Consider the following 15,568-nt stretch of genomic DNA (forward strand, 5'->3'; position numbering starts at 1 on the left):
AAAACTGGGTCAGTCTGGATTCTGGTTATTGACGAAAAAAGAAAGCGCTCATAATGATTTCCTCTCCCTCCGTCAGTGGCTTCTTCTAAGGAGGCGAAGGAGGTGGCCGGAGGTCAGGGAGGAGTCCGGATGAGGAGCTGCAGTGAGGGCAGCAGTTACAGCAGGGGCGGAGTCGGCCTGCCCAACAACTCCTCTTCCTCCTCCTCTTCCTCTTCCTCCTCTTCCTCCTCCCCGGTGCTCTACAACCCCAAATCAGGTAAAATAAAATCAGGCGGTAACCTCCGGTTCTGCCAAGTGAAGCCACCTTATAGCTGCATTCTCTCTAATGTCCAGGGGCAACTCCTCTGGTTGTATAGAAGTATACCCATCATGTGTTAAAGCTGCATTCTCTCTCCTTCCCACAAGGGGGTGACTCCTCTGGTTGTATAGAAGTCTATGCTTCATGTGGTAAAGCTGAATTCTCTCTCCTGACCACCAGGGGGAGACCCCTCTGGTTGTATAGAAGCATATGCTTCATTTGTTAAAGCTGCATTCTCTCTCCTGACCACCAGGGAGTGACTCCTCTGGTTGTATAGAAGCATATGCTTCATGTGTTAAAGCTGTACTATCTCTCCTGACCACCAGGGGGTGACTCCTCTGGTATAAATGACTCTACTTCATTTAGTAAATTATGGTAATTTAGAGTCAAACAGACCATAAAGCAGGGGACGCTTTAGGGCGGGGCTACAAGGTGATTGACATGTCTCTACTGCTACCAGAACCACCAACCATATATATATATTTATATATATATATATATATATATATATATATATATATATATATATATATATATATTTATACATTTATATTGCCATAATATATTATTAAAAGTCTTTGTTTCCGAGTTTCAGTCCTGAAGAGGCCGGTGAGCACAGAGGAGCTGCAGAGACCAGGAGGAGCTTTCATCAAGAAGACATTTACAGTAAGTTGACCTTTTATCATCTTTTAACAGTTAAAAACAACTTTTTCATGAAGAACAACCATCTCCAGGAAGCTCATGAAACTTTAACTTCATGTTTTATTTCCATATGTTTCACAACTATTTGTTTATCTTCAGTCGTTTTCTTCTGTGCGCCTGCAGATCGTGGGCGACGCTGTGGGCTGGGGCTTCGTGGTGAGAGGAAACCGGCCGTGTCACATCCAGGCTGTGGAGCCGAGCGGCCCGGCTGCTGCTGCTGGGATGAAGGTAGGCATTGTGGGAAATGTAGTTGGAACAAAGGAGGGAAATGACGTAAAAGGCCCCATGCTTTTTTCTCTTTTTTGGACAGAAATGTGCTGAATTTGCTAAGAGAAGTTGTGGTTTTCCCATTAATGTCAATAGTTTGTGTGGATGTGACATCTAGTGGCCAGTATAGGAACTGCAGATTATAATGTGACATTTCTTATACTTTGCAATGCATCGTATGTTCTACCAACCACGGACGTGGTGGTATAATAACGAATATTAAACGGGAGAAATTACACATTGTGTGGTAGATGGCTCCAAAAAAAGTATGACTTTCACCCAGGAGACCGCTGTTCCTGTCCCAAGTGAAACCAATAGTTTTATAACAAACACTGCTCAGGGCGGTTTCACGGGAGTTACTTTCTCATTTTAACACAACCCACAATGTTTTTTTCTCACCTTAAAGCAACAATCCAAAAATATTTCAGTCCTGGAGGATTTCGAATTTCTATTGATTTGGTTTTATTCAGAATCGTGGACACAGTTTCATAAAAAAAATGTAATACAGCATTTTTCCCGTGAAGTGTCGCCACAGTTAGTGATACTGCAAATATATAAATATCGCAATACCTTCTTCAGCCATAGACAGTGACATTTATGTATTTGTATTTATTTATTATAACCGAGACATTTTCACGTTCTTCATAGTTCAGAAACGTCCACAGAGTTCCTTCACACAAGCGAGTCGGCTCTTCTCTCCCTTCACTCGTCTTCCTCTCACTTTGCCCTCTTCCTCGCCTGCAGGTTTGTCAGTTCGTGGTTTCGCTCAACGGGCTCAACGTCCTGGACCTGGACTACCGGGCCGTGAGCCACCTGATCCTCACGGGACCCAGCACGGTGGTGATGGGCGTGATGGAGGAGGCCGGCCACTGAGGGGCAGGACGGTACAGAGCTGAGAGGAAAAGGCTTTCACGAAACCGTCTGAGGTTTTCTTCAAAGGACTGCAGTGTGAGGAAACAGGTGATGATCTCGGTGTAAATTACGTGACGGAGGGACTTTTGTCTTCAGATCGGTTGGCTGACGACGTGACTTTGAGCTCAGCGCCGTGAAGAAGAGTCTTGGGAGTCGGACTCTCGGGAGACGCTGAGCAGCAGGACAGTTATTTACCAAAAGCTTTCGGGCTGTTTTACCCGACACATGTAGAGGCTGGGGTCCGAACACGGGGAGCAGCACGGTGCCGAGCTAAACGCCGGACGTCTGAGAGGATTTTGCGTGTTGGTTAATGGAAACATTCCTTGGTTTCACACCCACTTTCTTTAAAAGAGGATTTTACCGTAAATGACAAAAATATCCACATGGCTGTGTTCGCTGATGGGCTTGGACGTTGTTGTGCTCTTTCTCAATGTAATTCTATGGGAAAATGTATTTTTGGGCTCCAATGGCACCTGGAATTGTAATTCCACCGCTTGGCCTCGATGCAAAATTAGGTTTTAATGGCAACGGTACACTTAAAAAAGAAGAAATGGCCGCCGATCTGACCGTCCAGCTCCATTGATTTGAATGGATACGTTGGTTCTAGTCACGTTGTGTTTTTTACAGAGTACCTGAAGGAGGCACTATTTTCTTTGTCCTTCTATTCATTCTAAATTGTCTTTATTTTGACATTTGTAAACTTTTTGAGGGGTAAAAATAGATCCCGGCTTTAGACAGAAAAGCTGCCACGGGCCGGACAAGACCTCGTCATCCTAATTCATCTCAAAGAAAGAGGAAAATGTGTCATGTATTTTATCTGAAGGTGTTTTTTGAAGCGCGCTGTTGTCCTAGAAAGAGATCACTCTGTTGTCCTAGAAAGAGATCACTCTGTTGTCCCAGAAAGAGATCACTTTGTTGTCCTAGAAAGAGATCACTCTGTTGTCCCAGAAAGAGATCACTCTGTTGTCCTAGAAATAGATCACTCTGTTGTCCTTGAAAGAGATCACTCTGTTGTCCTAGAAAGAGATCACTCTGTTGTCCCAGAAAGAGATCACTCTGTTGTCCTAGAAAGAGATCACTCTGTTGTCCCAGAAAGAGATCACTCTGTTGTCCTAGAAATAGATCACTCTGTTGTCCTTGAAAGAGATCACTCTGTTGTCCTAGAAAGAGATCACTCTGTTGTCCTAGAAAGAGATCACTCTGTTGTCCTTGAAAGAGATCACTGTTGTCCTAGAAAGAGATCACTCTGTTCTCCCAGAAAGAGATCACTCTGTTGTCCTAGAAATAGATCACTATGTTGTCCTTGAAAGAGATCACTCTGTTGTCCTAGAAATAGATCACTCTGTTGTACTTGAAAGAGATCACTCTGTTGGCCTAGAAATAGATCACTCTGTTGTCCTAGAAAGAAATCACTCTGTTGTCCCAGAAAGAGATCACTCTGTTGTCCTAGAAATAGATCACTCTGTTGTCCTAGAAAGAGATCACTATGTTGTCCTTGAAATAGATCACTCTGTTGTCCTAGAAAGAGATCACTCTGTTGTACCAGAAATAGATCACTCTGTTATCCTTGAAAGAGATCACTATGTTGTCCTTGAAATAGATCACTCTGTTGTCCTAGAAAGAGATCACTCTGTTGTACCAGAAATAGATCACTCTGTTATCCTTGAAAGAGATCACTCTGTTATCCTTGAAAGAGATCACTCTGTTGTCCTAGAAAGAGATCACTATGTTGTCCTTGAAATAGATCACTCTGTTGTCCTAGAAAGAGATCACTCTGTTGTCCTTGAAAGAGATCACTCTGTTGTCCTAGAAAGAGATCACTCTGTTGTCCTAGAAAGAGATCACGCTGTTGACGCGGCCGTGGTTCCTTCATTCAGGCGGGTTGGACTCTTCACCCCCGTGTTCCTCCTCCTCACACACACACACACACACACACACACACACACACACACACACACACACACACACACACACTGCATGGAGCCCCCCCCCCCCCTGTGTTTGCTTTTCCATCCTGTGAACCTGCGGCGTCTGATTCCCAGAAAGGAAGTGAGGAGCGTGAAGACGAGGATCAACAGCTGAAAGTGAAGAGCTTTGTTTTCCTTCATCTTTCTGTACGACTCCAGATGACAGAGACGTCTCTCATCTTTAATAGAAGCCCTCGGTAGAATCACGGTTGGATATTGTTTTAAAACACTGAGGATTTTATTAAGGAACTAAATATCCTTCAATGAAAACAGGTCTCACTCGTGCAGACAATACGCCTGCTGGAGGCTTATGAATATTTATATTGCACACACTACTCTAATTTAAATTATTAAAGCATGACCGTTTGATATGCATTTAAATGCCTTGCTTTGCATTCCCTCTTTTATTTCCTCACCTGTAACTGTTTGATGTTGAATGTGAGAATATTTCACTTTGCATTCCTCCAAATAAAAATATATACAAACTAAAATCGTTCTCTTCTGTCAATTCAGGACATCCCTCATTCACTGAAAATAAAAAGAGTCACGAGGTTGTGTGTGAGGTTGTGTGTGAGGTTGTGTGTGAGGTTGTGTGTGAGGTTGTGTATGAGGTTGTGTGTGAGGTTGTGTGTGAGGTTGTGTGTGAGGTTGTGCGTGAGGTTGTGTGAGGTTGTGCGTGAGGTTGTGTGAGGTTGTGTGTGAGGTTGTGATTGAGGTTATGCGTCAGGTCGTGTGTGAGGTTGTGCCTGAGGTTGTGTGAGGTTGTGCTTGAGGTTGTGTGAGGTTGTGCTTGAGGTTGTGCGTGAGGTTGTGTGTGAGGTTGTGTGAGGTTGTGCGTGAGGTTGTGTGAGGTTGTGCTTGAGGTTGTGCGTGAGGTTGTGTGTGAGGTTGTGTGAGGTTGTGCTTGAGGTTGTGCGTGAGGTTGTGTGTGAGGTTGTGTGTGAGGTTGTGCGTGAGGTTGTGTGTGAAGTTGTGTGAGGTTGTGCGTGAGGTTGTGTGTGAGGTCGTGCATGAGGTCGTGCATGAGGTCATGCATGAGGTCGTGTGTGAGGTTATGTGTGAGGTCGTGCATGAGGTCATGCATGAGGTCGTGTGTGAGGTTGTGTGTGAGGTTGTGCATGAGGTCGTGCATGAGGTCATGCATGAGGTCGTGCATGAGGTCGTGCATGAGGTCGTGCATGAGGTCGTGCATAAGGTTGTGCGTGAGGTCGTGCATGAGGTCGTGCATGAGGTCGTGCATGAGGTCGTGCATGAGGTCGTGCATGAGGTCTTGCATGAGGTCGTGCATGAGGTCGTGCATGAGGTCGTGCATGAGGTCCTGCATGAGGTCGTGCATGAGGTCGTGCATGAGGTTCTGCATGAGGTCGTGCATGAGGTCGTGCATGAGGTCGTGCATGAGGTCGTGCATGAGGTCGTGAGCGGGTTGAGCTGTGAGGTGAGGGCTCAGGTGAAGCGGACGTCAGCGCTGAGCCTCATTCAAGTGAAGCGTCTCAGGTTTGTTTCAACCTGTCAGTCTGCAGCTTCACCAGGTGGTGGCAGCACACGCACATACATGTTCGTGTCCATGAAGACAGAAGAGTTCCTGCCTGGTGTCAGCTGTCAGTGGTTTAATGCTTGAAGGCCCCATGTGTAGAGTTATAACCTCTTTCAAATGATTCTGATACACTCAGTTATAGTTTGCAGAAATAAATAAAAGAGATCTAACCCTGGTGAAGCTCGGTAAAGGAGTGTTGTGTGTTTGCTGATCCTGGGTCAGATCCAACATGCAGGGCAGCAGAAAGGAGCTGAACACACAACTTCAATCCTTTAAGTTGTTGAGCGGTGGAGGGAAGCGATGCAGAGAGAGAGAGAGGGTTTGTCATGAATGGACACAGAGACGCTTCCTTCTCCTTCGCCTCAACGTAAACATGTTGTTAAAACCAGTGTACATCTTTGAATGCTTCCCGGAGAAGAAATACGACGGCTGCCATTACAACATTCTCTGTTGTCAACACGGGGAATCCTCCCAGTGATGGATGGTTATTAGCCGGTTCATAAAAGAAGAGGACGGAGTTCAGGAGGTCGTGGGGTCAGTTTGAAAGGTTCAAGAACATAAACCGCTGGAGCTGAAGGACGAGAGGCTGCAGGGGTCACGGGGAGGAGAGGACGTCACGCTGCACCCGGGGGTGCAAACGAAATGACTACAAAGACACAACGTGACTACAAAGACACACAACGTGACTACAAAGACACACAACGTGACTACAAAGACACACAACGTGACTACAAAGACACACAACGTGACTACAAAGAGACACAACGTGACTACAAAGAGACACAACGTGACTACAAAGACACACAACGTGACTACAAAGACACACAACGTGACTACAAAGACACACAACGTGACTACAAAGAGACACAACGTGACTACAAAGAGACACAACGTGACTACAAAGACACACAACGTGACTACAAAGAAACACAACGTGACTACAAAGAGACACAACGTGACTACAAAGAGACACAACGTGACTACAAAGACACACAACGTGACTACAAAGAGACACAACGTGACTACAAAGACACACAACGTGACTACAAAGAGACACAACGTGACTACAAAGAGACAACGTGACTACAAAGACACACAATGTGACTACAAAGACACACAACGTGACTACAAAGAGACACAACGTGACTACAAAGAGACACAACGTGACTACAAAGACACACAACGTGACTACAAAGAGACACAACGTGACTACAAAGACACACAATGTGACTACAAAGACACACAACGTGACTACAAAGAGACACAACGTGACTACAAAGAGACACAACGTGACTACAAAGACACACAACGTGACTACAAAGAGACACAACGTGACTACAAAGACACACAATGTGACTACAAAGACACACAACGTGACTACAAAGAGACACAACGTGACTACAAAGAGACAACGTGACTACAAAGAGACACAACACTACAAAGAGAGGCTGAACTACACGTCTGTGGGTCTTGCTCCTCTGTTGGAGAGGTGGTGATGGGGTCTTTTCCCTTTCTGTAGCCCGTTGTCTCATAAATAAGCCCTTTGGCAGTTAACAACTTAACCACCTGAACCAGACCTCAAAACCTAAACCAGACCTAAACCAGACCTAAACCAGACCTAGTCCCCTAAACCAGACCCTAAACCAGACCTAGAGACCTAAACCAAACCTAAACCAGACCCAGAGACCCTAAACCAGACCCTAAACCAGACCCAGACCTAGAGACCTAAACTAGACCCCTAAACCAGACCCTAAACCAGACCCTAAACCAGACCCTAAACCAGACCTAGAGACCTAAACCAGACCCCTAAACCATACCTAGAGACCTAAACTAGACCCCTAAACCAGACCCTAAACCAGACCCAGACACCTAAACCAGACCCCTAAACCATACCTAGAGACCTAAACTAGACCCCTAAACCATACCTAGAGACCTAAACTAGACCCCTAAACCAGACCTAGAGACCTAAACCAGACCCTAAACTAGACCTAGAGACCTAAACCAGACCCTAAACCAGACCCTGACACCTAAACCAGACCCACACCCCTAAACCAGACCTAAAGACCTAAACTAGACCCCTAAACCAGACCTAGAGATTTAAACCAGACCCTAAACCAGACCCTAAACCAGACCCAGACCCCTAAACCAGATATAGAGACCTAAACCAGACCCTAAACCAGACCCAGACCCCTCAACCAGACCTAAACCAGACCTAGAGACCTAAACCAGACCTAATCTCTCTTCACCAGTCCCTCCTCCTCTAGTAAAACAGCATTCCTGTGATTTCCAGAGGATTTGAGAATAATTTCCATGTGAGCTTGTAGAGACACATTCATGGAGGAAGACGAAGGCAGAGAAGCTCCAGGCTTTGCTTCCATTCATTTTAGCATAAATATGAGCCATTATTTATATTTAAAGACACCAAACTCAAATAAACTTCTTTTTATCTTGAAAAACCCCTAAATGTGACATCTTATTTCAAGACATCTTACCAAATGAATTTTCACTTCTTCCTTTGGCAGAAATATTTTATTTGTGTCAATCAAAGCACTTTGTTTTCATTGTTTATTTGTGTTTTTGTCATTATTGAAGTGGCCTTTTTGGGGCATTGAAACCATCAGAAACCAGTATAATGGTGATAGAAACCAGTATCACACATCTTTTCACATTGTAATGGAACATATGATAAGCCGTCGATGGATTATTGATCTCTCATATGAAGAGAAAATGCTCCGGAAGCCCATGAAACTTCACCACTTCATCACTGACACTAAGAGGAGGATTTATTGTGTTACAAGTTTTATGAAGTGTGATGTTTAAATATGCAAATGAGGCATTATGTAATGGTAACATGGTAAAAATAGTGAAATAAACATCTTAATGTGTTTGAGGATGTTTTCTTTCCACGAGTCTGAAAGAAGACGTGACCAGTTTATTTTATTAATCTGGTTTTTATTTCATGCTTTTTTTAAACTATTATTGTTATTATAGTTGTTTTATTGAACCCCAAAACATGTATGTATTTATTCTATTTATATTTCATCCATCGTCAGGATTAGAGTGAGATCTCAGGCTGCCATCGCCTCGTCTACATTCAGGCTTCTTATTCACACACACACACACACACACACACACACACACACACACACACACGCGCGCGCGCACACACACACGCAGCATCATTACTCTCAATCACGATCACAATGTGTGATTCTCTATTTTATTTAATTTCATTAATTATCTTCAGAGTCCTTCCTTCCTGCTGCCGTCAGGCTGCAGCAGCAGCTGAGCTCCCATGGACACAACGTTTCTGCTGCCGAAACAAAGAATAGAAACACAAACTATAGTGAACGCGTTTGTGTTCACGTCACCGAGAAGAAGTGACCAAAGTTTGACTTTTGGAAACAGGAAACACACAAAAAAAAGCTTTTTTCTGGTCTGATTTTAGGAATATTTACATAACAATAAACAATAAAGTGACTTTGTGTGAAACCCAGCAATGCACTTGAGGGAAAGAAAACGTGATGAATGTTTCCATGGCTATACATTCATATGTTTCCCAACACCTGCCCAGTGGTGCGAGCGGCGTATTAAAAGCCGCCCTGCGGGATTCGAACCGCTGGCCGCCCGGGGGGTCGCGGCCCCGCAGACACGCGCTCCAGCTGCGCGCGGCCGCCCGACACGTTTCTTTCTGCCGACAGGAATGAGGCGCTGCAGGCGGCGCCGAGCGAGGCGGGAAACACCCCGTCCGCCCGCTGCAAGTCTCAACCAGGCTCCAGCGCGGGAAGCTGGCGGCACAGCCGCCGGAAGTGAGGAGGCCCTGCCTTCAAAATAAAAGAGGAGAAGCAAAGCGTTCATACTGTCGATTTAATCCGTTTGTGCACAAAGGTGTGACCTCACAAAGATCCATAGTTGTCTATCTGGAAGTATTTGGATATTGTACTTTCAGTAAAAAGACTAGTACACACATCGTTATATAGTTTACTGTCAGAAAAAGTAGAACTTTTATTTTTATGAGCTTCAAGTTTCCCAAATTAAGATGAAATAAGATATTCCTTTATTAGTCCTGCAGTGGGGAAATTGCAGGATTAATGCAGCAGACGGGTAAAGTGCACACAAGAGACATATAGAAAAACAAAATAAAAAAACACTATAAATAAACGGTAAAACAGTAATAAAACAGTAAATAATCTACAATAGGAGTGTTGTAAATTGTGATCATAGTTTCATTTGTTTTGTTTGTAAACGATGGATGAAAAATTGTAATACAGTTTTTTTGTCATCACAGATCACAATACTGCAAATATATATAAATACATATTGCAGTACTTTCATCAGTGGGCCATATGCTCAACCAGCACTGTGGTACACATCATATTTCATAATATATTATTTTATTTTTAGCCTCTTTGGCATAGATAGTGAAGAGACATTTATTTAAAGGGAAATCTTTGAGGTTTCCACTTTAAGTAAAAGTATGTAAGTATAAAACATAATTATGAGTGTTTTACTTTAAATCTAATTACATGTGCCTGATACTTAAATGCAGAACATGCAAATAAATGTCCCCTGTGACTATTAAACTATTATATATAACATCATCAGATTTTTTTTTTTTTACTCATGTAGGATTTAAATGTTGGAGTTGGTTGAGCTGAGGTCATTTTGAACTACGTTTCTGCCAATAGATCAATTTATTGTTTGATTGATTGTTTCAGCTGTACTTCTATTTATTTATTTTAATCATATTTTTTAAGCTCTTTGTGTTTTTTTAATGCAACAACCTGAATTTGTGAAGGAATTAAGTACTAAAGCGGTCCGATACATTTACAGATTGAATAAATAAAAGTTGTGAACGTGGAGTAGAAGTATAAAAGTAGCATGACAAGAACAGACTCAGGTATTGAAGCATTAAAGTAACAAAGGTTCAGGGGTTCCACGTAGTATTTGAATAAAACGGGAGTCGTTCGCATGGCTTTATTCTGAAACTCCGGACCGGAAGTGCGGTGCGTCATTCGCGCCAGCTTGCGTGCCGGTGCTCGGGCAGCGGGAGCTGAGCAGAGCATCAGAGTGGCTTCAGGACCGGAGAGCTTCTGTCCGGAGGAGCGCGAGGAGACAAGAAGGTACGGCGGCTCTCTACTCTCTCATGCACGCGCATACACACACATACACACGTTTATTGATGTCTAAATACATCAATATATATATATAGAGATTAAAATCAGCCTGCATGATCTGCGCACCCTTGTTTCCTCTGAGCTCACCTGAGCTCCTCTCAATTAGGAGGAAAGAAGGAAAACAGCAACTTCCGGCTGCTTTTATTGCGCAATAACCCAAAGTGCTTCATCAGGGATGTGATCTGTGTGATCACGTGCGCAGGTGTTTAAACCGATGTGTGCTCGTGCACCTTTAAAGTGAGACCGGCCAGGTGGAGGTGCAGCGATGCTCTTCAGCCATCCCATAATACTCATAAAACAGGTGTGTGCGCGTGAACCCTCTGCAGAGACTGTTCATGATGTTGTGGTGATTTATTTCCTCTGATCCTGAATCTGTTTCTTGCTAAAATCTCCTGGAATTAAACGTTGGCTGCAAACAAAACACATATTTCTAAATATGTATTTTTTGAGACCAAACATGAAGAAAAAACCCCAAAATGTTCCGTTTGTCTTAATCTCCCGCGCTGTGGACGCTGGTGGTCGCGTGCGTTGGGTTCGAGTCCCCTCTCCGCGTGCAGCGTGACGGCGGTGCCTTTGATCTGCTCCCGTTAAAAAGCTTCAGAGGCTTCACGTTTATCCACAAATAGTTTATTCAAAGCGTGTGACGTGTGTTTATTATGGGATGTTGAGTTCTGCAAAGAAAACAAGGAGAGGAAGTTTATGTCTGCAGCTTAATATCCAATAATATAAAACTGTAAAGCAAAGGGCTGAGGGTGTGTGTGTGTGTGTGTGTGTGTGTGTGTGTGTGTGTGTGTGTGTGTGTGTGTGTGTGTGTGTGCGTGTGTGTGTGTGTGTGTGTGTGTGTGTGTGTGTGTGTGTGTGTGTGTGTGTGATGTAAGTGAACAAGTCTGTACATCATGGAGGGGTGGAGGCCAAAGTCAGTTCATATTTCCATTCACCTATTTATTTATTTTTACATTTTTATAAATCCATTACCTGTATATTGCTTTTAAGTTAATTTAATTGTTATATATATATATATATATATATATATATATATATATATATATATATATATATATATATATATATATATATATATATATTTACAGCAGTGAAAAACTAATTATTTTTTTGGTGTCGTGACACGTGACTTAAACTTCTGTGAAGAAGAAAACTGTTTAAATTCTTTCTCTCTCTCTCTTTCCTCCCTTTATCTCCTTCACCTCCCTCACACGTTCCCTTTTTCCATCTCGTCACCTTCCTCTTCTTTGCTCTGACTTTCCTTGTCTCGTCTCCTCTTCCTCCCCCTCCTCCTTCCTCCTTCCTCTCTCCTCCCTCCTCCCTCATCTTCCCTCCCTCGTCCTCCTCCTTCCTCCCTCCTTCCTCCCTCCTTCCTACCTCCTTCCTCCCTCATCTTCCCTCCCTCCTTCCTCCCCCCCCCCCCTCATCTTTCCCTCCTCCCTCCTTCGCCCTCCTACCTCCTTCCTCCCTCCTTCCTCCTTCATGCCTCCTGCCTCCTCCATCCTCCCTCCTCCCTCCTCCTTCCTCCCTCCCTCATCTTCCCTCCCTCGTCATCCTCCTTCCTCCCTCTCTCCCTCCTTCGCCCTTCTACCTCCTTCTTCCCTCCTTCCTCCTTCATGCCTCCTGCCTCCTCCATCCTGCCTCCTCCCTCATCTTCCCTCCCTCGTCCTCCTCCTTCCTCCCTCCTTCCTCCCTCTCTCCCTCCTTCGCCCTCCTACCTCCTTCCTGCCTCCTCCCTCCTCCCTACTCCCTCCTCCCTCTCCTCCAGGTGTATCTTGTCCCCCCATCTGCTGCTTCCAGGATGCAGTTCTCCGTCAGACTGAGCCTCGGCCTGCTGGGCTTCGTCCTCGTCTCCTTGTTTCCTCAGCCAGTGAGGGGTCAAGGTAAGTACCTCCACTCGCCTGCTTTTCCTCTCGAGGGCCAGCGGGGTCAACAAGGCCCAGAAGGGTTTAGATTACAGACGCTCAGGGCCGGGTAGGGCAGGGCCTACAGGGACTACAGGGCCAACAAGGCCTACAGAACCTACAGAGACTACAAGGCCTACAGAACCTACAGAGACTACAGAACCTACAGAGACTACAGGGCCTACATAACCTACAAGGCCTACAGAACATACAGAGACTACAGGGCCTACAGGGCCTACAGGGACTACAGGGCCTACAGAACATACAGGGCCTACGGGGCCGGGTAGGGCAGGGCCTACAAGGCCTACAGAACCTACAGAGACTACAAGGCCTACAGAACCTACAGGGCCTACAGAACCTACAGAGACTACAGGGCCTACAGAACCTACAGAGACTACAAGGCCTACAGAACCTACAGAGACTACAAGGCCTACAGAACCTACAGAGACTACAAGGCCTACAGAACCTACAGAGACTACAGGGCCAGCTGTTGTGTAGTTGAAGATAGAAGGTCAATGAGGGCCTTCGACTCAAAACAAGGCTTTCTCCCACAGAGCCAAACTGGGTTTCCAAGGGTTCTCATTATAGTGCTCAGCAGGGTTTCCAATGGTTCCCATTAAAGCACTTAGGGTTCCCATGATAGTGCTTAGGGTTTCCTATGGTCCCATGATAGTGCTTAGGGTTTCCTATGGTCCCATTACAGTGCTTAGGGTTTCCTATGGTCCCATGATAGTGCTTAGGGTTTCCTATGGTCCCATGATAGTGCTTAGGGTTTCCTATGGTCCCATTACAGTGCTTAGGGTTTCCTATGGTCCCATGATAGTGCTTAGGGTTTCCTATGGTCCCATGATAGTGCTTAGGGTTTCCTATGGTCCCATTACAGTGCTTAGGGTTTCCTATGGTCCCATTGTAGTGCTTAGGGTTTCCTATGGTCCCATTATAGTGCTTAGGGTTTCCTATGGTCCCATTACAGTGCTTAGGGTTTCCTATGATCCCATTATAGTGCTTTGGGTTTCCTATGGTCCCATTACAGTGCTTAGGGTTTCCTATGGTCCCATTACAGTGCTTAGGGTTTCCTATGGTCCCATTACAGTGCTTAGGGTTTTCTATGGTCCCATTACAGTGCTTAGGGTTTCCTATGGTCCCATGATAGTGCTTTGGGTTTCCTATGGTTTTCATTTGGTGCTTAGGGTTTCCTATGGTTTTCATTTGGTGCTTAGGGTTTCCCACCATGTTGCTTTGCAGGGTTTTCTTTGTCTTCACCTGGTTTCTGTCCAACAGGTTCAGGTTATTTTAGAGTAAATGGACATTCAGATCTATGAACAACTTAATTTACGAAAAACATGAAGTGTCTGTTTCTACAATGGGGCCAAACGGGGCCAGTTATTACCCCCCTATGATGTGCTATGAGCTCCTTGCTGACCCTGAACGCCTCACGGTGGCCCTGCTGTGTAGATGCATCATCCTCTGCTCTCACTTCATTGATTGAGTTTTATTCTCAACTTCTGGAGCAATTTTGATGAGCAGCTTTTGCTCCCAAGGCACTTGACTCTCATGCGGAGCTATATCTGTTTTTATTTAAATGAACACTTTAATGTTTATTTACCCTCATGTGTTCGTCTCAAAGGGAAAAGCCTCGATGCCGAAATCCTAACGAGAAAACGACTTTTACTGACACAACTCTGTGATTAAACTTTATTTATTAATGGAAGTGTTCAAAGAGCATCCTAATAACCCACTAGTCCCCAATTATTTGTCTTCACATTTCTCCTATACTTCTGTTGCTACCCAGCGTTGTGTGTTACTTCCTGTGTCTGAAGATAAAAGCTCTTCATGTGTTCGTGTTTCCTCCTGTCCGCCTCGCCCCGTCCCGACACCGCCTGCCACCGCATTTAGCTTGTTTACCTCCTTCAGTAATTAACACGTCACCCCGCTCATCACCTCATTAACAGAGATCAACGTTATCACCCCGATCCGCCCCGTCCTCCTTTTGTCGAGTCGAATGAAGATTGATAGTCGGGGTCTTAAAGGCGCAGCGCCGACTGCGATTTCCTTCATTACGGACGACGTGATTATGGATCTGAGATGTTGTTTTTCTATCAGTCTTCAATCTCAATGTGTTAAGTGATGCATGTTGTACAAGAATGTTTTGCTGTGAGCAGTCGGGCACTTTTATGCTGCACCCAAAAAAGGTTGTTGGCAGCGCTGATCGTGAACAAGGCTAAACCTGCAGAGCCCAGAACGTGCTGACGGGCTGGGCTGGCCCCGGGCCATCCCATAATACCAGATCAGAGGTCTTTCAGAGACCGACGGGTCGCCGTTCGTCTGCTGCCCAGAGACACTGGAGTCCTGCAATCCCATTGGCAGACAGCCGGGCGCAGATACGTAATGACATCATAGTTTCATGAGTTTCGTAACGTTGACGTTCGAACGCTGAGTATTTCCATTCATTGTGTTTTTTTGAAGCCAGTATTTCTGGCGCGTTGCAGATAAAGATCAGCCTTTAGTAATATTATTAGTATTATTATTATTATCGTAGGATCCAAAACATTATTAATAACCCCAGAAAGTCGTCCAAAAGTATAAGCCTTTAAAAAAATATTTTTTTGTGTTAAAAAAACTGTTTGCCCTTCTGCTCGCCGCACAGAAAGGGAGTTATTTCTTTTGAGCCATTCGATAGAAGCTTTGAACATAAAATAACTTTTGCACAGCCATAATTTCAATGACATGATAACGTATAAGCTGCTGCCTGAATCTGAAACCTATTGTGTATGTTTATGAAGTCCTGTGGGTCTTTTTGCTCC

At 44.6% G+C, this 15,568-nt stretch overlaps 2 protein-coding genes across 2 annotated transcripts in view; both read left to right on the forward strand.

Moving 5' to 3' along the window:
* LOC306748738 (DEP domain-containing mTOR-interacting protein-like) overlaps positions 1–2,140 on the forward strand; it is a gene marked incomplete at both ends in the record, with an annotated part of 3,266 nt that extends 1,126 nt beyond the window's left edge. The window contains 4 exons of the mRNA XM_079231950.1: positions 77–256; positions 894–964; positions 1,124–1,228; positions 2,012–2,140. Of these exons, the coding sequence (XP_079088076.1) occupies positions 77–256; positions 894–964; positions 1,124–1,228; positions 2,012–2,140 (485 nt within the window). The remainder of the gene's footprint in view (positions 1–76; positions 257–893; positions 965–1,123; positions 1,229–2,011) is intronic.
* Positions 2,141–12,661: 10,521 nt separating this feature from the next.
* Positions 12,662–15,568, forward strand: part of LOC306749183 (collagen alpha-1(XIV) chain-like) — a gene marked incomplete at its 5' end in the record, with an annotated part of 129,888 nt that continues 126,981 nt past the window's right edge. Inside the window, one exon of the mRNA XM_079232444.1 lies at positions 12,662–12,743. Within this exon, the coding sequence (XP_079088570.1) occupies positions 12,662–12,743 (82 nt within the window). The remainder of the gene's footprint in view (positions 12,744–15,568) is intronic.

This window comes from Taurulus bubalis, assembly GCF_910589615.1.
Source record: "Taurulus bubalis genome assembly, chromosome: 16".
Classification (NCBI taxonomy): domain Eukaryota; kingdom Metazoa; phylum Chordata; class Actinopteri; order Perciformes; family Cottidae; genus Taurulus; species Taurulus bubalis.